This window comes from Lissotriton vulgaris, chromosome 8 (genome assembly GCF_964263255.1).
Source record: "Lissotriton vulgaris chromosome 8, aLisVul1.2, whole genome shotgun sequence".
Classification (NCBI taxonomy): domain Eukaryota; kingdom Metazoa; phylum Chordata; class Amphibia; order Caudata; family Salamandridae; genus Lissotriton; species Lissotriton vulgaris.
Window position 1 is genome coordinate 440600456 of NC_141696.1, and position 20048 is coordinate 440620503.

At 45.3% G+C, this 20048-nt stretch overlaps 1 protein-coding gene across 4 annotated transcripts in view; it reads left to right on the forward strand.

The window, feature by feature from the left end:
- The window catches only part of INPP4A (inositol polyphosphate-4-phosphatase type I A), a 1119411-nt gene that overhangs the window by 656404 nt on the left and 442959 nt on the right, over nucleotides 1-20048 (forward strand). For all 4 annotated transcript variants that reach the window (XM_086934219.1, XM_086934220.1, XM_086934221.1 and 1 more), the window contains exon 7: nucleotides 2013-2215. In XM_086934219.1, the coding sequence (XP_086790345.1) occupies nucleotides 2110-2215 (106 nt within the window). In that variant the 5' untranslated portion in view covers nucleotides 2013-2109. The remainder of the gene's footprint in view (nucleotides 1-2012; nucleotides 2216-20048) is intronic.

The window sequence follows — 20048 nt, forward strand, 5'->3', positions numbered from 1 at the left end:
TGGCTATCAAAAGGCTGTAGCTTACGTCTCAACGGAGACAGCGCCCTCCCTCTCTGCTGGTCCCCCTTACCGCATTGAGTAGTTGTTGCCACTTTTTTTTCTGCTGTGGTGTACAACGCTGCCCTTCTACTTCTTCGGAGCTCCACAGCTGCGTCACCCCAGCGGTAAGGTGCAGGGGAGAAAAACACCTCCCAGTACATTAGTAACACTATCCCCTGACCAGCTGGCACACCGTTTGCCACACCCAATTATAGCACCATGTATACAGGCCAGCCTGACCATGGGCTGACTCGCGTTATCTCAACCTGCAGATTTATATCTCAGTCTCAATGATATTAGTAAATTTTCCAATTTCAATTCGAATTTAAATGAAGCAATAAGTCTCTTGCTCTGTGCCTGAGTTTCTCACTCGCCCCCCCTTTTTTTTTTTTTTTCCTTTTGGTAGAATGCCCGAGTAAACTCCAGCTCTATTGAATCACAGCGCTCTCAGCCCTCTCACGCTTTCTCAGCCGGCAGAAAATCTCCTCGAGCCTGGAGCCTGAAGCCTGAAACCCCACCTGCCTTCTCACTCCCCTGCTACTGCAGTGTCGCTGCGGTCCCTTAGTTTGAGACTCAGGTTTGTCTCATCCAGAATTGCCTCGCTTCACCTCCCGCTATCCTACCTCGTTACTGCACGGCACGCTGCGGCTGGACGCCGCTCTCACCCTCGATCATCGGCAGAGTCTCAGGGGCTCTCTCTCCCGTTCCTCCGCTCCTGTTCGCCCGTCTCCTCGATTCCTTAAGACCGCAACCCAGCACACCGGTACCTTCAAAAACGTTACAGCTGGACGCCGTAGGACTCCGCCTGCTCTCCTTCTCTCCCTCGCTTGACAACCGTCTCTCCGAATAGCTCCCCGGCTCTCAGACAGCACAACGCGCTGCAGCACGCCACGGCAGAAACGCGGCTCTCAATTTCTTTCGAGAAAAGCACCGCTATGATTCTCCAAATGCTCCCCAGGTGTCCCGCTGTCCACTGCTTCTCTGCTTCTCACACGGACCTCAAGCTGATACTGCAAACACGCGCGTCAGGGCATATCCCCAGGAGCTCCGCCAGAGACGTGCGCACCGCTCTAACTAGCGGCCACCATGTTTCCGGAGAATGAGATTTCGCTCCTATTGTATTATTGTGGCAAAACATAATGATTGTTGCCTGGACTGTTCTCACCTGCAATGTTTGTTTGTTTACTACGGACACATCTGTGCCCGTTTAATTTAGTTTTTTCAAAAATGTTATAAAAATATCTTAAGAGAAAGCGAAGCAGCCATTTTCACACCTGCTGTAGCAAAGCATATGTACGTGCTGGTCGGTCTTTACATTGTGTACAAAACATATTATCAAGACAAAGTAAAACAAGTGAACTTGGAAAGGTGATTACTGTGTAGGCTTAGCATGCAATGAAAACAAAAACAGGAAATGCTTCCTAAACAAAAAACTATAAACCAGCATTTATAATGTTATCACTGCAATACAGTAATTAAATTAGATTAATAACGCTCACTGACTGGGACTTACAAGCCGACGTCATGTTTTTCTGCAGTCTAACAGAAGGACTACTTGAGCTCTGTCATCCATGGGAAAACATGTGAACAATGTAATAATCCACGAAATACTGTCGTCTTGATGGACAGCCGATTCAGGCAGACACAGGCCATGGAAGCCGACGACTGTCGTGGGCGGATCCAAACCCCTGCTTTTTCTGTTCAACTACTCTACATGTACATTTAAAAGTAGTCGTAAGAAGAGATGTATGATAGCTAAAGTGCTCGTAGAAAAACCTAAACAAGGACACAGTGGAATACAAACGGAGTAATTATCAATGTTTCAGGTTATGTTAAGTATTCCCTACATTATAACCCTTTTGTTTTCGAAGTGATTCGCAAGTGACATCATTTATAAATATGTTGTTTGCTATTGGCCCAGATATTAAAATAAAGATTACTTGAGCTGTGACCTTGTGATTTCTTATTTTTAGCCATGCAACCCCAAAAAGTAGCATGCTCAGACGATTTGATGCTATCCATTGAATTGCTGTACAAAGACTGGATGTAGAAAACACGCCGGGTGACAAAATGACAGCACAGGAGCATAGTCCCCGCCATGGCGCTAAATCGCGCTCCATGATGCGACATTCGACAATTGATGTCTCAACTGATTTGCTGGGCTTGTCGCTGGCAGGTAAGAAGATGCTATTGTAAGGAAAATCTTATCCTAATAGAGCAACTTATTTAGATGTTAAGTATACAGGGTGGTTATTTTTGGTATTTTTCTGTTTTTTTTTTCTCTCTAATTTCTTAACCTTCTGGGTACCTTAATGTTGTGTTAATATGAAAATCAAATTTGTCATTATCCACACATGCCAAAAAATCTCCTAGCTCAAGTCACAATCTCAGTGTACATTCACAGATGACCCCAGAAATGTGCCATGAGTTATTCTTGGCACAAATCGTTTTTATTCTGTTCCAGCACAAAGTCGGATTAGAACACGGTGTGCACCCACTGCGTTGCCAAATTCTTTATTACTAGACTTTTTTTATGGCATTTTTTTAAATACATTTTCTTGTAAAGAGGATCAAGATAAAATTTCAAAATCACAGGTAAATTGTACGTTTTGAGGCATATGCATCGAGTTCTTACTTTGCAAGCATAAGGTTTTCTATTCCCTCCATTTCTTTCTCTTGTGTAGGCATTAACCTGTAAGGCTTCTCCTTGCCCGTGCTTTCCCATGTCTATCCGTCTTACGTCCCCTCTTCGTTGGTCCATATTTTATGGAATTGTCTCGGGCATCCTCTTAATGGAATTTTATCTTGTCTCATTTTGTGTTTGTACAACATATATTTTTGATTTTTACAAAAAATTGCATCACTGGTTCACGAGGGTTGTAAAAGTCTAGTCCTGATGATGGGTTTTATTGGCCTTAGAAAGGAATCTCCCAGCTTAAAACTGCAAGCGCAGTTTGTTAATAATGCCAGAAAGTCGGTTGACATCCAAGAAATTCATTGAAGGTTCATTAATCATGTCTCCCATTTTCTAACACTGTCCAGAAACTCAACCACTATGGCATATGACAGAAGGTCTGCCCACTACAGCCACATACAACCCTTTCACAAGGAGCACATCCACACACAAAGTAATTGTCTTTAGTGTCAGAGACTGTAGTGAGACTAAACAAATATTTTTGTTTTTGCCCAGTTTTTTTTAGATAGACAATGCCATGCAGTTTGCTGAAGTATGATGTTTGGCTAAAAATTCGACAAATCAAAACAATCATTGACAAAGGCAAAAGGCTGGCAGCCAACTCTAGGCCTATTGGCTTTACTAATGCGTGTTACTATATGTTATTGTGTTTGGATATATTTGACAAAATGTTTTTGTCATTTGTTAAATTAACTTTTCTCATTCTGATCCTTGTTTGATAATTTGGTAAATGATATGTATTGTTTACTGGTAAATATTCTAAGTTGAAAACAAGATAACATAGCATTAGAACAAAACAGTAAAGCGAATGGACAGGTTTGTTTATTTTCTTGTATTTATTTTAGTCTCCGTTTAACTATATCGTATGAAGCTCTCCTAAGCATACATTTTATTGACTTTAACCACCAATATGCTGCACTTCTCTCCCAAATCAGCTCAATCCAGACCTGCTGGCATGTGCACACAGTAATTAATCAACTGGTAGGGAGGAGGAAAAAATGTGTCCGCTTATTTCCCCATGGTAAGTATTCGGTTAATCAAAAAGAAGAAAAAGGACACTTGTAATATTTCTAAACCATTGGTTAGAAGAGTAGATGAAACACCCTCAAAAACTCAATGTTAATTGAAAAAGCGGTATATATTTTTCATCCGCCCCACATTGAGGTTGTGGCATTTATCATTGGATGTTCCAATACGTGCTCAATGCCAGCCTCATCCAGAGGCACCTCTGGTATAGAATGCAGTGTCCAGAGATTGAGGGATGCCCCCCCCCAAAAAAGTGTAGAGAAAAACAAAAATTATTAAAAAGAAGAAATGTTAAAAAGAGAAACTCACCCAAATACTTTAATGAGAGGTGAGATTCTACTATCGTAAAATATAAGGGTACTTTAAATAGATCGAGTTACTGGATCTATTAGTATTTTCAAAATAAGCTTGTCGACATGTTTCAGCTCCTCTTGGCCCAGCCGGGTCTGTGGAGCTTTCGTCAGGACTAACATACAAGGATATTTATACTCACATGACTTGTGTAGTACATTTAAGTGTCCACTTTTTGGCACCTAATCATGAAACGTGCTCTCAGTGATCTGTAATATAAAGAGAGAGACAAACAACAGTACACAACAAATTCTTTTGACTGTCTGGTTAATTTCTTGGGGGAGGGGGGAAAGGAGGAGGGTATTTATCATCCTTTCGATGGTAGCGTTATTTATCGCTAAAGTGCAGGTGAGAAAGGGATTAGTTTGGTAGAGGACCAAGATTACAATTTTGAGCTAAATGTGATGAAAAGAGTTGCATCGTTGTTTTAGATTTACAGAGTAACGTAGCTGTGTTGGAGATAGGGTCTATCACGTTGCACGTATGACCACGCTCTGATCAGGTATGTTATATGCCGTCTTTATTGAGGGTTTGTTGCTATGTGTTTACTAGTATGTATCACAAAGGTGTTTTAACATACAAGTCAGGGTCTATGTAGTAGGGTGCATAGTAACTGCGAATGTCACAATCAATTGCTGTATTAGCCTCAATTTAATTCGAAAGCCTTTCGTAAGGAATACTCTGTTTTAGGAAAGTGTTGCCCAATACTTTATTTTATTCTTGTTGTTCAACTGGGTGAATAACTAGTAAGATTGGCCGTTGTACTTCTGTGATGTGGTGCTAGTTCCCCACATTGCACCGGCCCCCAGATCACTAGTATAACCCCATAATCAAGAAATCATTCCAGAGAGATGGTAGTGGACATCATTAAGAGTTGTACTCGCTCCGGGCTACAGATCTTATCTTAATAAATCCTACCTGTGCACGAAGAGCGTATTTCTTCGTCAGGGGGATGCCGCTTAGTGAGCGCAGAGCTAGAGAGAAGGAAGTATATTGTTAGGATCGCCGCTCCTGCGCCTTACCGGTTGTTTGGAATAGAAGTGGAGCCGCCATTACCCGCGTGGTTTTGAATGCTGTGGCTTGTGCTGACTCTGCCCCTGGACGTCAGACGCGCGTGTTTGGCTCATATTTAAAGGGCCATGCGTGGTAATGGGAGGATGTTTTTTTTTATTTCAAAACAACTTTATGTTCCGCTTACCAGGCTGTAGTGGACAATGGAAATTCGAGGCAGTGAACAAACTTGTTACATTGTAATATCGATGGGGCAATGCTTACAGTGTGTACTTTTTATTTGAGTATAGCGATAAGTATTTGATTGATAGTGAAATTTATTCTATTTTTAAAAAGGCTTTATTATGGGACTTATTAACTCAGTTAAGCATATGTTACTCAGCAAATGTTACTATTTTGCGAATTGATGCCATGGGACATTGTCGTTAAGACCCTGTTGGTAGGTTTGAAGACGGTTCACCCACCTCTGTTCCTTTTCATAGAGTGTTTTCTCTGCATTCTGTGACTTATCTGTTAACATTTCTATCACAGTCCAGCGGAGATCGTCACATCACAGGAGTGGTTCATTTCCACAAAGTGCGAACATAGTTTCGTGGTGTTCTTTTTCAATCTAATGTTGCTTCTGTGTTCCCCTATTCTTGTTTTGACTTTTCGGCAAGTCACCCCGATGCATTTTTTCTGACATGTACAGCTTACCATGTAGATGACGTGGGTAGAATTGCAATTCGTGTGCTGTCTTTGCGTCCATAGTAGGGTCTCTGTTAGCTGTAAGGATTTTGATGCTGTAGTTGTTTTGCATGCTACACATGTCCCACAAGGATAATGTCCTGTAATAGGTGTCATAGAGACATCTCTTATTTGGACCGGTGGTTTCTTTTTTGTGGGTCGAGTGTGCACACAACCATAATGAACCGCTGATTGGTCAAGAATAAGTAGATCATCTTACACAACAGCATTTTTATGTAGAATCCTATCAATTCAAACACTTTAGATAAGTCATAGTGCATTTCACTTCTTGAAGTTATCTAATCTCGTTTTTGGTACATTCAACACCAAGGAGGTGTAGGGCAGCCAAGCATACCATTTTATTCCAAACACTTACCTTGTAATATTTTACACTGCCAAGTATTATGGAGTGTTACTTTTCATACACAGTTTTCAATTGGTATATCAAGTTCCTTCAACAACATTCATGAAACACTGTTACACTTATTTTACTCATTTACATATTAGTTGACATGGGATCACCATCAGGACATTGTTTATAAAGTTGTTATGAATGGCTTTCATAGAGAGCCTCTATCGTTTATTTCAGTTTCTAAAATATAACTCACTGCTATGACTTAGCAACAGTTGATAATAATATCAAAACTGGTTATCCACTGATGTGATGTCATACAGGCCTTCCAGGCAAGGTTGACACTTCTCTCTGAGAGCCTGCCAGCTTAACACTGCTTGTCTGCCTTGACTAAAAGCAGAAAGAACGAGTGCAGGAGTGGGAAGGAAGGCAGTGAAGGTGGTTAGATTTTGTTAGAGATTGCAGGGAAGGTTTTTAAAAAAAATTTGGGACAGGGAGGAGAGGCTGTGTTATCAGGGTTGGATTGGCAAAAAAAATCGGCCCGGGCACGCAAAATAAAAGTGCCCATATTTGCATATTGCTTTTCTGCAAAACACTGCTTCGGCAAAATATGGGGAAAAAGGGGGGGCACTGAGACATTTGGACTGCCCATCTAGGGGCGTGCCATTGTTTAAAGAGGGCTGGTACCTGTATTCCCGTGATGAGTTCGCCTTTCCTCTGAAGAAGAAGGCGGGAGCCTTCGAAACGCGTCAGGAACAACACGGCGAACTGGGACCTGATAAACATTTTCCTGAGCCTTTCAGCTATCCAAGTACGCTGTGGCAATAAAGGTGTGTTGAAGAAATCTCCCCGAGAGTTTGGCTGTGTTTCGACACGCGAGCGTACATAGTCTGAATGGAACCATCACCATTCTGACCACACCCGCCAGAAGAGTGCAGCAGCGCCTTGATGGTATCGAGCTTAGTAGTAACCCTGCAATAAACACTGAGCACCGCCACGCAGCCTCACGGAAGGAGCCGGCAAGGGCAAGCATCCAGCCTGTTAGAGATACGGATATTCATCCGTCCACTACTCCACCACCGTGATGTCGCCTGGCTGGCGAGAGGAGACTATCCAACCGCCCTTGTCCACAGAAGGGGCGCCATGAAAACACAGGACTTCCAGTCCCAACAGGCACTGAGACATTTGGACTGCCCATCTAGGGGCGTGCCATTGTTTAAAGAGGGCTGGTACCTGTATTCCCGTGATGAGTTCGCCTTTCCTCTGAAGAAGAAGGCGGGAGCCTTCGAAACGCGTCAGGAACAACACGGCGAACTGGGACCTGATGGCCGACCCGAAGACCCCGGTGTCGAAGCCGAAGGCGAAGACGACCGACGCGGCTGCGTCGGCGCCGAAGATGTTCGAGGTCGATGACCCGAAAAAGGCCTCGAAGAAGCGTCAAGACGACCCCAAAACTCTGGCTGCGCCGATTCCAGTCGTCAAGGCCAAGGGTGGTGATGTGTCGGCTCCGAAGACCGTGCCTTTGATCGCCGACCCTCTTCCGGACTCAGGGGAATCGCTCGGGCCGGGCCAGCCCTCCCCGTCCTTAACCAAGAAGGTCACGGAATCCCTTCAACGTATTCGGAAGGACGCATCGGCTCCCGAACCGAAGGATGTGGTGCCGAAGCCTTCACAGAAACCGGCAAAGGCGCAGGCGCCGATCCACTTCACGCTGCCGCCGAAGACGACACCGAAGGCTTTCGCTCCAAGACATGGGGCCGGGGTGCCCTTGAAGCTGGTGTCGACGCCTAAAGCATCCTTGGTGGTGCCGAAGCCTCGGCTCCAGCCACTCGCGGACGAGGAGCGTCGAGAGGTTGTCATCGACGCCAACACAGGCAAACTCTCTCTCCTTAAAAGGAAGATCACCTCACAGCCAGTGTTGGAACATTTACGTATTCCACTCAAAAAGAAGTTGGACTCTGCGGGTACTTCTGCCCCTATAGAGCCTGCATCTCCACAAAATCTAGAACTCTCACCAACTCATTCAAACGCTGGGGAAGGTGACAGAGATGAGGAGGACGAGTACAATTATCCAGCGTACTCGGAGCCAGAGGAGGACAATGAACCTTGGTCTGCTGGAGGCGACACTGAGGACCCTCAGTCAAGTCACGAACCGCAGCTTTTTGCAGCGAAATCTTCTCCAACAGAGGACTCTGCAGCCTTCAACGCTCTAATTGAGAGAGCTGCAGCTAATCATGATGTCGACCTCCATGCGGACCCAGTGGATGTCGATTTTCTGTTTGACACTTTCTCAGTGGCTGAAAAGTCGGTCAAGACATTGCCTTTGCTCAAGGGAGTGCTGAAGCACGCGCCAGAGGTTTTCAGGGAGCCCACTCGGGCGCGAGTCATCAATCCTCGTATTGACAAGAAATACAAGGCAGCGCCCACTGATCCAACGTACATCAAGGGACACTTGCCACTGGATTCTTTGGTTGTATCCAACGCACGCAAGCGGGCAAATTCGCAGACCACGGGTGATGCTCCTCCCCCAGACAAAGAATCGAAAATCTTTGAAGCCTCAGGGAAACGTATTGCTGCGCAGGCAGCTAATATTTGGCGCATTTCAAAAACGCAGGCCCTACTTGCACGCTACGATAGGGCGCACTACGACACCCTAGAAACACTTCTTCAGCACTTACCTGATCAGTACAAAGAGGGAGCTGAAATGTTAATTCAGGAGGGGAAGCTAATCACCAATGCTTCCATTAAGTGTGCACTGGACGTGGCCGATACCGCCTCCAGGGCTATAAACACTAGCGTGTTACTGCGTAGGCATGCATGGCTTAGGATATCAGGCTTCAAACCAGACATACAGACAACCATCTTAAATCAAACAGTTAATCCAGACCACCTGTTTGGCCCTGAAGTGGATGCAACCCTTGAAAAAATGAAAAAAGACACGGACACTGCTAAGTCTATGGGGGCCCTCCAGTCCCAGCAGTTTCGGGGTGGTTCCTTTCGCCGCTCCAATAACAGAGGCACCTCAAGGGGTCAGGCATCGCAATCCACGCAGTACTATAAAAGCAACACCCAGACCTCATACACCAACAAGGGTAGAGGTGGTTACAGGGGCAACAACGTCAAAGGCAGGGGACGTGGAAACAACAGCTCCAGGTCCTCCACCACCAACAAACAGTGACGCCTTGTCACTGCCCCCCGACCACACAACACCGGTCGGGGGTAGACTCCAGCAGTTCCTGCCCGTGTGGAAATCCATCACCACGGACAGGTGGGTCAAATCTCTTATCCAGTACGGTTACTGTCTGGAACTTACTTCCACTCCACCAAACATACCTCCAAAAAACCGTCCTATGTCCGGCGAGCACTTGCACTTGTTGCAGCAGGAGGTCATAGTCATGCTGCAAAAAGGGGCAATAGAGCTTGTGCCACTGCAAGAAAGGGGAACAGGGGTTTACTCTCTGTACTTTCTAATCCCCAAAAAGGACGGATCCCTCAGGCCCATCCTGGACCTCAGGCCCCTAAACTGGTACATTCTGTCAGAACACTTCCATATGCTCACGTTGCAGCAGGTTCTCCCTCTGCTTCGGCAGGGGGACTTCCTGGCTACTCTGGATCTCAAGGATGCATACCTTCACATTCCCCTGCATCCTTCACACAGGAAGTACCTCAGGTTCACAATTCAAGACCAGCACTACCAGTTCAGGGTTCTGCCTTTCGGGGTCACCACAGCGCCCAGGGTCTTTACAAAGTGCCTGGCGACTGTGGCGGCGCATCTAAGACGTCAAAACATCCACGTCTACCCCTATCTGGACGACTGGCTCATTCAAGCACAGTCGGAACAACAGTGCGCCGACCACGTGTCCCGCACCATTCATCTCCTGCACGATCTGGGATTCTCACTGAATTACCCAAAATCCCATCTCCAGCCCGCCCACATACGGCAGTATCTGGGCGCGACAATAGACACTTTGGCAGCCACTGCGCAGCCAAATTCAGTGAGAGTCGCCAGGTTTCAGACGCTGATCCAAGGATTCAGACCTCAGCACTCGCTTCCAGCGAAGGTGTTCATGCAGTTGATAGGCATGATGGCCTCCTGCATCTCCATTGTCCCGCATGCGAGGTTACATATGCGTCCGCTTCAGGAGTGCCTAGCACGTCAGTGGACTCAGGCTCACGGGCAACTGACAGACCTAGTGTTGGTGAGCGGTCGGGCGTACAACTCTCTGCATTGGTGGAATCCACAAAACCTTTGCAAGGGCCGACTGTTCCAAGAGCCTGTGCCACAGATTATCCTGATGACGGACGCTTCTCTCCAGGGATGGGGAGCGCATGTACTCCACTACACAGTGCAGGGACTATGGACACTGCAGCAAAGGAAGATGCACATCAACGTATTGGAACTGATGGCGATCTTCATGGCCTTAAAGGCATTCAAAGTACATCTGTGCAACAAGGTTGTGTTGATCCGGACGGACAACATGACGGCCATGTACTACATTCAGAAACAGGGGGGCACACACTCTCCGCAGCTGTCTCATCTGGCTCAGAGCATGTGGAAGTGGGCCATTCAAAGGAACATTTTCCTGATGGCAGAACATCTCCCAGGCAAAGACAATCAGATGGCGGACCTGCTCAGCAGGCACAGCCACCAAATGCACGAGTGGGAGATACATCCATCAGTACTCCAACCGTACTTCCAAAGGTGGGGTCATCCAGAGATAGACCTGTTCGCCACAAGGGAGAACGCAAAATGCCAAAGCTTTGCCGCCAGGTTCCCACACCCGCAATCGCAGGGCAATGCGATATGGATGAACTGGTCAGGCAGATTTGCGTACGCTTTTCCCCCAGCACCTCTGATACCGCTGGTGGCACGCAAGCTCAGGCAGCACTCGATGACTCTCATCCTGGTTGCTCCAACGTGGGCTCGCCAACCATGGTACACCACGTTTCTGGAACTTTCCGTGGTACCGCATCAAAGGCTTCATCTCACACCCAGCCTTCTGACGCAGAGCCATGGCGACATTCAGCACCCAGATCCGCAACAGCTCAACCTGGCGATCTGGCTCCTGAAGTCCTAGAGTTTGGCTACCTCAATCTTCCCCCCGATTGCATGGACATCATTCGGGAGGCAAGAAAGCCCACTACTAGAGCATGCTATGCGGCTAAATGGAAGCGGTTTGTCATTTATTGTGCAAACCACGACATTAACCCGCTAGATGCTTCCATTCAGAACATCATATGTTACCTGTTCCATCTGTACCAATGCAATTTGGCGTATTCTTCCATCCGCATTCACCTGTCTGCGATGGCCGCATACCTCCAGAATAGGCAACACCTATCACTTTTCAAGGTTCCTGCTATCAAGGCATTTCTGGAAGGACTCAAAAGGGTCATTCCACCACGGACACCACCAGCTCCAGAATGGAACCTCAATGTGGTTCTTACAAAGCTGATGGGTCCTCCTTTCGAGCCACTACACTCTTGTGAGCTTCAGTTTCTGACTTGGAAGGTGGCTTTCTTAGTAGCAATTACATCGCTACGGAGGGTTAGTGAGTTGCAGGCTCTCACCATCCAAGAACCTTTCTTCCAAGTCCATGCCAACAGGGTGGTGCTCCGCACTAACCCTAAATTTCTACCCAAGGTTGTATCTCAATTCCACATAAACCAGACAATTGAGTTGCCAGTGTTTTTTCAAAATCCTGAGTCGCTGGCGGAGCGGATGCTCCACACCCTTGACGTTAAAAGAGCGTTAATGTACTACATTGACAGGACAAAGGATTTTCGAAAGACCAAGCAACTTTTCGTTGCATTTGCCTCACACCACAAGGGTAACGCTATTTCCAAAGCTGGTATCGCTAGGTGGATCGTGAAATGCATTCAGATCTGTTACGCTAAGGCTAAACGCACTCTCACAATTCCACCAAGAGCCCACTCCACCAGAAAGTTGGGGGCCTCTATGGCTTTCCTTGGGAACATTCCCTTAGAGGATATTTGTAGGGCAGCCACATGGTCTACCACACATACTTTTACTAAACATTACTGTGTAGACGTGCACTCTAAACAGCAGGCAGCTGTTGGTCAGGCTGTTCTCAGAACACTTTTTCAAACTGCTGCAGCTGGCACGGGCGGCCCCCAATGATAGGAGGACTGCTATGTATTCTATGCACAGATATGAATTCAGCAGCCCACATGCCTCGAACTGCAAATGCTACTTACCAGTATGCATCTGTTCTTGGCATGTAGGGCTGCTGACATTCATATCGCCCACCCTCCTCCCCGGCGCCTGTAGCAGCTGCAGTATTCATATTTATATATGCTCATAGCATGGGCATCACTCACATAGTTAACTACATCTCGGCCAATGGCTAAAAACAATCTGGGGATGGAGGCGATGCCCATGCGCACTGTAGTCCAGGGGAGGAGCCACCTATCTCGTGATACTTCGAAGACTCTTCCAGGACAACAATGTGCAATCATCCGGACCCAACACTAGGCGGCGATCTATGCACAGATATGAATGTCAGCAGCCCTACATGCCAAGAACAGATGCATACTGGTAAGTAGCATTTGCAATTTAAGCAATGCCAATAGCTGAAACTTAATTAATGCGAGACCTATTGCATTGCAAATACTTGTTTAAAATAGTAAAAGAAAACCAATAGGGTTAAAATCAACGATTCCCTGATTGCACTCTTGACAGCCGTTGATAATTGTCGGTTACTCTCAGATGACTATCTTCCTCATGTGCTCCCCAACCCCCGCTGCACTTCGTGTTCCTCTCTCCCAGCCATGTGCTTCTACCCTACTCCCACCACATTGTCTTCTCACCCATGTGCTATCTCCCCACTAGCTCCAAGTTGCTGTTTTCTTTTAATCCCCCACCTGGACCCCCAATGTTGCTTCTCCCACCTGTCCTCTTTTGTTGCTTCCCACCTCTTGTGTCCCCCCCCCCGCACCCCCTTTTTTGCTTCTGCCCCTCATCCTTGTGTTGCTGTCACCCCTACCTGCGCTTCTGTGTTGCTTCCCCACAGTGTGCCCCGCTTTTACTTTTAAACAAACACTTTCACATTTTAGGTAATGATGCACCTCAATCAATCAATCAATCGGCTTGTAAAGCGTGCCTTGGCACCCGTAAGGGTCTCAAGGCGCTGGGGAGTGGTGGTGGGGGGAGGGGGGCACCTCGGAAAGGTAACTAAAATGAAAAAAGCTGTTGCATCAAAAGCAATTTTTCCCCCACATTCTTTAAGCTTGCAGCACTTCATCAGGGATACTGTGCTGCATGCTAAAATCATTGGCAAAGACAATTGACCCCAAAGGCGAGACCTATAGGATTTGCCAATGGTTGTTTTTCTCCTGTGCCATTGGTAAAATGGTGCGTTGAGCAGGGGTGGGGGGTTATGGCACGTTTGTTCCTAAGTATAACTGGAAAATGTCATTGGTTTTGTGCCCTTGATCCAGAATCACAACTCTGGTTTTAACTGGGTTTTTTCAGTGTATCTAGTGCTTTTTATAATGCAATTTATTCTCAGCCCCAACTGTGTACAGACAATGGCGGTGCTCAGCGGGGATTTGGACTGATTCGCCTGAAGTTCAGACTGATTAGAGAAGATCTGGCATATAAAGAAGCTTTTCTGAAATATGGCCCCTAAGCGGCTTTCTGAAATGTTGCCATCATATCAATAATGCCAACTAAGGTTCTTTGAAGGCAGTAATAAAGCATATTATTCAGGCACAGCTTGGCCTAAAAGCTAATTCTTGAGCAAATTGCCTATATTTGTCCATAGAGAAGTTTGAAAGCTCTCCTATATTGGCAGAAAATAACATACATTTAGCATCCAAAGCAGTTTTGCAATTGTAGTTATTGCTTACATCTAGGGCTATCGGTCTTGCAGAATATAAGCAAATGAAACATGCTGATCTGTTGATTGATTCATAATGCAGCCTTACAAAGAATATTATTCAAATGAGTCTTTGAATACTTCAGGCAGACATACAATTATTCATAAGTGGTTTTTGTCTCTCCCAGTCAGAGAATTTAGAGCAGGTCGGAGAATGTGTCAAAAGCTACTTTTAACTGTTGACTTAGAAATGCCTTTAAAACTGTTTTTTACATAATGCCATATTTTAGACAATTCATTTGCATTCCTTGTCACACTTTGTTAAACAAAGTAATATGCAGGATAGATAAGATTTATGTTTTATGCTCCACAGTGTGATTTGATTCGATGTACACATATACAGTTATATTTATTTATTCTGCATTTATTTTTATATCTGCTATCTTTATCAAAATGCTCAATAAAAACTTTCGGAATTTAAAAAAGTTGTAAAGGCACTATAAGGGCTTCTTAAACACAAGCAAAATATCAGAGTAAGTTAAGCTGCAGGGCAGGTGGTCTTGGAATCCCCGGCTGATGTCTCCTCACCCAGCCGGGGCACTAGCAAGCCTTGACCCTCCGTCCTGGTCACAGGCAGAAGTCTTGCAGAGCTTCTCCTCCTAGCACAGCTGACTGACAGCTTGACAAGTGGCAATTTTTGGCGTTTCAAGTTTCCCTTTTTATAGTCCATTTCCACACAGCAAATGTGATTTGCAGTCTAAGTCTTTGAAGTTCATGTTGGGGGACTGCTTCCTTTTAAAGTGCCGGCTCCTCTGTTCTCTTTTCTTCCTGAAAGCAGTCTGTACAGGAGCGACTGCAAATCTGTTAGCCCCACAACATAGGCCAAGTGAGTGACAAACTGTTCCCCCTCGATGTCAGCCACAGTTATATGTGCATCAAAAGGTTACTCTGGGCCTCAGCCCTTCACTTTTTGATTCTCTTATCTGCCCATCTCCTTCCTGGGCTATGCCTAGGCTTCTTCCAGGTGACCTCTCTCTCTCTGAATCAAATAGCATCCTTTAAAGTGTGTTGGAGAGCCTGGCTCTCCCTTCCTTCAGTGTGTCCCACTCAGCTTACAGGAATGCAGCAATACCCAAATCTGTCTGGGAGGTGACTCTTCTATCTCCTTTACTCATGTTTTCATCACGCAGCCTTGGATCTCCCAAAATGGAACCCAGAGTATTCCATGTATTGTACCATTCACAGGCATGAATACATTCAGCACAGGCATATAGAATACACACACCGCACAGCACTACATCCTTTATGTATTGTACTACTCACAGGCACACATACACTGGGCACAGTAATTTAATATTCATGAACTGCACAGCACTACATCCTTTATGTATTGTACAACTGACAGGCACACATACACCAAGCACATGGGCACTATTCATGCAATGCACACACCTACACATCAAACTGATGTAGGCCAAGGGTAAGTGGAGCACCCAGCAGCGGAACTTTAAATGAGTGAGCCTGTAGCCCTCACAGTTAAAAAGGATCTGTCCACTCCTACTGATCACTAAACTGTATGCTGCCACCACTGTGCTTGTGCTGTTTGACTCCTGGTAAAGGCAAAAGCCTTTCACCACTATGAGGGTAACGCTTTGGGCTCCCCTCCCAGTACAAGAAGACCACAGTCTGTGAGACAGGCCTATGTTATGGTGCACACGCATGATCCCTGTTTTCCAATGACAACAAAAATCAACATTAGGGCTCCAGACATAAGTACACATGGGGCACTCGGCGCAGGGGTGCACGTCCATCATCATGCGAAAGACTTTTCTCTCCCAACACCTCTTTTAACTTTGCCCCTTCCTCCACCTAATATTGGATCTCACTGAAACCAGAAATCCCTGCATTAGATTCAACTTAATAAAAACCTGCAGAATGTCATACAGACTTATTAAATAGCACCTAGGTTAACAGTTAATGAACGCATCGTTGACGTTCCCTTTAACTGTGCCCTAACTCACCAGATTTGCATGAAACTCAAAATTTGAGGGGTAAGGAAATGATGCTGTGTCTGTTAAATGTTGTGCAGATTTGTGAAAAAAGTTATTAGCAAGTTATTGATCTTGTTCTACCCCCCTTTTAATTTTGCCTACATTGTGATCTGCATCATACCTGTAATTCCTGCAATGGATGGAACATATTTAAACCCTGACAAATTTAGTGCAGATTTATTAAACAACACCAAAATTATTAGCATATAAAAAAAAAATTGCTATTGTTTTTAAACAAATAAAAAAAATACAAAGAGCACGCTATGCATCTGCCAAACATAGAAGCTATTAAAGTTATAGGCAAACAATCGACCCCTGTTCAGCTGACAAGATATCTCAATAATTTAACCCTCAGTGCCCTTGCAAGACACTCTTCAAATGTATATACCTCAAAAACTACAGAACTGATTTACTCAAAACAAAGTAAAGACACTCCTCTGAGTAACGTCCTATTTCATGCCAAAGATTAGTGTATGTCAGATAAGTGTTTTTTCTACTGTGGAAATCAAAGATTCCTAAGGGAGATAAAAAGAGGTGTGTCACTTCTTTTACCACTCCCTCTTCCTTTGATCTCCCACCACACCCGATGGATCTGCATACAACCGGCCATGCCAAAGCTTAGTCAGATAAACTTACCTTAAGGAAGTACCTTTACTTGGTTTGGTGTAAATCGGTTGAGTCATTTTTGAGAAATTAGCATTTAAACAGTTAAACAGGTGGGTGTAAGGGGGATTAAATTATAGAGCCAACTGGACCATTAATTCATGGCTCCTCCGCCAACTTGGGAATCCATGGAGGATTTGTGAATTCTGTTCAAAACATAAATGTACACGATTAGACTGTGGAGCTTTTTCTTTCGTCATCATTATGGATTTGCAAATTCACTGTTCTCCGAGGGCTGACCATCATAGAAAAATATTGTGGCTGACATTACCCAAATTTGTGCATCAAACAAAGTGTTATGAAAAAAACCCGTAAGAGAGTATAAGGAGGGCATGGTGAGCCTACCCTGACCTGAGGCTCATGTGGGGGCATCCTAAGAACCCCCTTGGCAATAAGACTGATATTAAAAAATATATTTTGATTGTGGGATTTGTGAATCCAAAACCCTCCCTGGGTCCCGCTGACCTTCCTGGAGTCACAGGATTTGCAAATCCGGCATAGTTTATTTTTTTGTAAACTAACTTTATTGAGCAGTTATTCATGAAAACACACTGACAGTACTATGCGCCAGAAGACAGTTAATCATCCCCCTGCCTCATCTGCCAAGGTTGTGCAAACCAGTATTCCACCAATCCCGTCTCACCCTGGCAAATGTTTCCCCTTTCAAGTTCACAGTCCTGCATGTTACATAACAAGTTTTTATGTCCGTCTCTGCCCTCCTTCAGTTGGTCCGGTAAATGAGGATGTAATATAATGCCGCTAGCGGCTTCCAATGTCTCTGGCTCGATCAGGAAGCAACTCCCTTCCCTCCCCCTCCACAAATCCGGCATAGTATTCCTGAATATTGAAAAGTGACATTTGCTACACAACTACTCTTGTTGTCAGCTCCGGCTGCATACAGGCCCAAGGAGCTATTGGTTGTGATGTATGCTTAAAGAAAAAAAATCACTGAAAAAAAGCATCATTTCAAATGTAATTACGGTTATTTTTGGTTATAACATCTGAATGTATGTTTAAAAATAGCTCCTAATTTTTTTTTAAACACAATTGAGGTGCAATTTTGGTTCTGAATTAAAACCCCCAAAATACACAAATGTGCCATGTATGGTTATAATTATAATCCTTAACTCGCATAACAACCATGAAAAGCATAATTCTACATCAAATGCTATGAATATACCACTAAATAACAACTAAAAGCCAAATGTAATTGAGTAATAACACAACTAATAAAAATAACAATATTGAAAATCCTCTATTTCAGAGTGGTACAAGAAATGTGATACATAATGGCATCTGTAAAACTATTCATAACATTTATAATTGCATTTGTTTCATTAAAGGTGAGGTCAGGAACGTTGAATTTACATACATATGTATCTATATTATCTATATTATATATTTGCATCTATAATGATATCTATATCATATACATTTACTGAAAAAGAACAAAGTTGAAAGTAAAGTTGTAGTTAGGTGAAATTGTCAGTTAAAACATTTTAAACTCACAAACACACTGAAATTCATCAGTTCTATTTACCCGAAGTAACAATAACTTGTGCCACCACCATGCACATTGTTGTCATCAATGATGACTGTTAGACCCGTGACCCCCGGCTGGCCAAGGCTCACGCCAAAGTCAGTCAGAGATCACCATGTCTAAGGTCAGGGCAAGGGAGTTACACACCAAGATAACCCCTGCTCACCCTCTAGGTAACGTGACGCGAGCAGCAAGGCTAATCTCGGAGGCGATGTGTAAAGCGTTTGCCCGCGCACCCAGCAACAACACCCAAGGCCCACCACAAAGGAAACTCCACACAAGGTTATATCAAAAATAGCCTTTGTATTATAGAAAAAACACATTAGATAACACACACACTTTACAATGTGCCAACAGGCACGGGCAGAATTTACAAGGGATTATGTACAGGACCGGGCAAACTGAACCACTGTCGGGGGTAGGCACTTTTAGAAATAATACTTGTAGGTATAACACTTAGCACATAAACATATAATGACTGTAGCACCAAAAAAGTAAATGTAGCACACAACCAGTAATTACTGGTACGGGTAAATACCTCCTACGCAACCCTAAACACTGTAGGAAAATCACGCAGGGAACTAGGACCTTAATATCAGGACCTATAGGAACATAAATAATCACCTAAGCAAGTCACATTTAGCAAAGGTAATGGGACATAAACAATCCTCTAAGCAGGTCACTTTTAGCAAAGGGGATGAAACATAAAATAATCACCTAAGCAGGTCACTTTTAGCAAAGGTAATAAGACATTAACAATCCTCTAATCAGGTCACTTTTAGCAAAGGGGATAAAACATAAACACATTGCACATGAGGCATTAAAACACATTAAGAGGTACACATAGAACATTTGCGCAGGAACCAAATAAGCAAGTAAATCACAATGCGCAGGGTGCACATAGCACAACACTAGAACTATCCCCCAGGCCAACTGGCCTCGCAAGGGCTGAAATGCCCTGAGTCCAAATGTCAGGGAAGGCTGCGCAGGCAGCGCAGAACACAAGCCTAAACGTTGCAACTGTCCACTAAGTGCTGGACAGTTGTAAATACTGATGGGCAACGTTGAAGCCACGTGAGCTCAAGAACAATGGTGAGGGCAACACAGCGTGGGAGCCACGGGGCTCTAACCAACTGCCTGTGCCTCAAGAGCCTCTCAGGGCTCGCAAACGAATGGCGCTAAAGAGCTTCTATGCTCTAAAACAATGAAATGCCACCGGAGCCTCTCACGGGGCTCCCAGAACGATGAACTGGCACTCGAGCCTCTCAGGGCTCGTAAATCTCAAATTGCGGCACTGCTGAGCCTCTCGGGGTCTGAATCAAATAGTGGCGGGAGTTTCTCGGGGCGCGTAAATCACCAATTGCCCCCAGGAGCCTCGGGGCTCCTAATTCAAAATGCGGGCGTCGTTGGAGTCCCTTACGGGGGACTCAGAATGAATGCAAAATGCCCCAAGAGCCTCAATCGGCTCGACACACTGGAGGGGAGGGGAGGGGCGGGCACCGGCAATGTGCCCCGACGCTCTCCTCCCCGATTCCGTACTTCGGGCCCCACTCACCAGGTCTCCGTACGGCGGCGGCTCTGCTGGGGCCGCGGGCGGGGCTCCTCTTCCTCGGGGGAGCCTCGCCAGGCCCTGGACGGCTGCCGAAGACTCCTGCTCGCGCTGCGGCGCCGAGGGCGGGACTTCCGGTCCTTCTCCTGGGGCCGCTATGCAGTTGGCCGGCCAGGTAGCTGCTTCCGGGTCGTCGCAGGCAGCGCG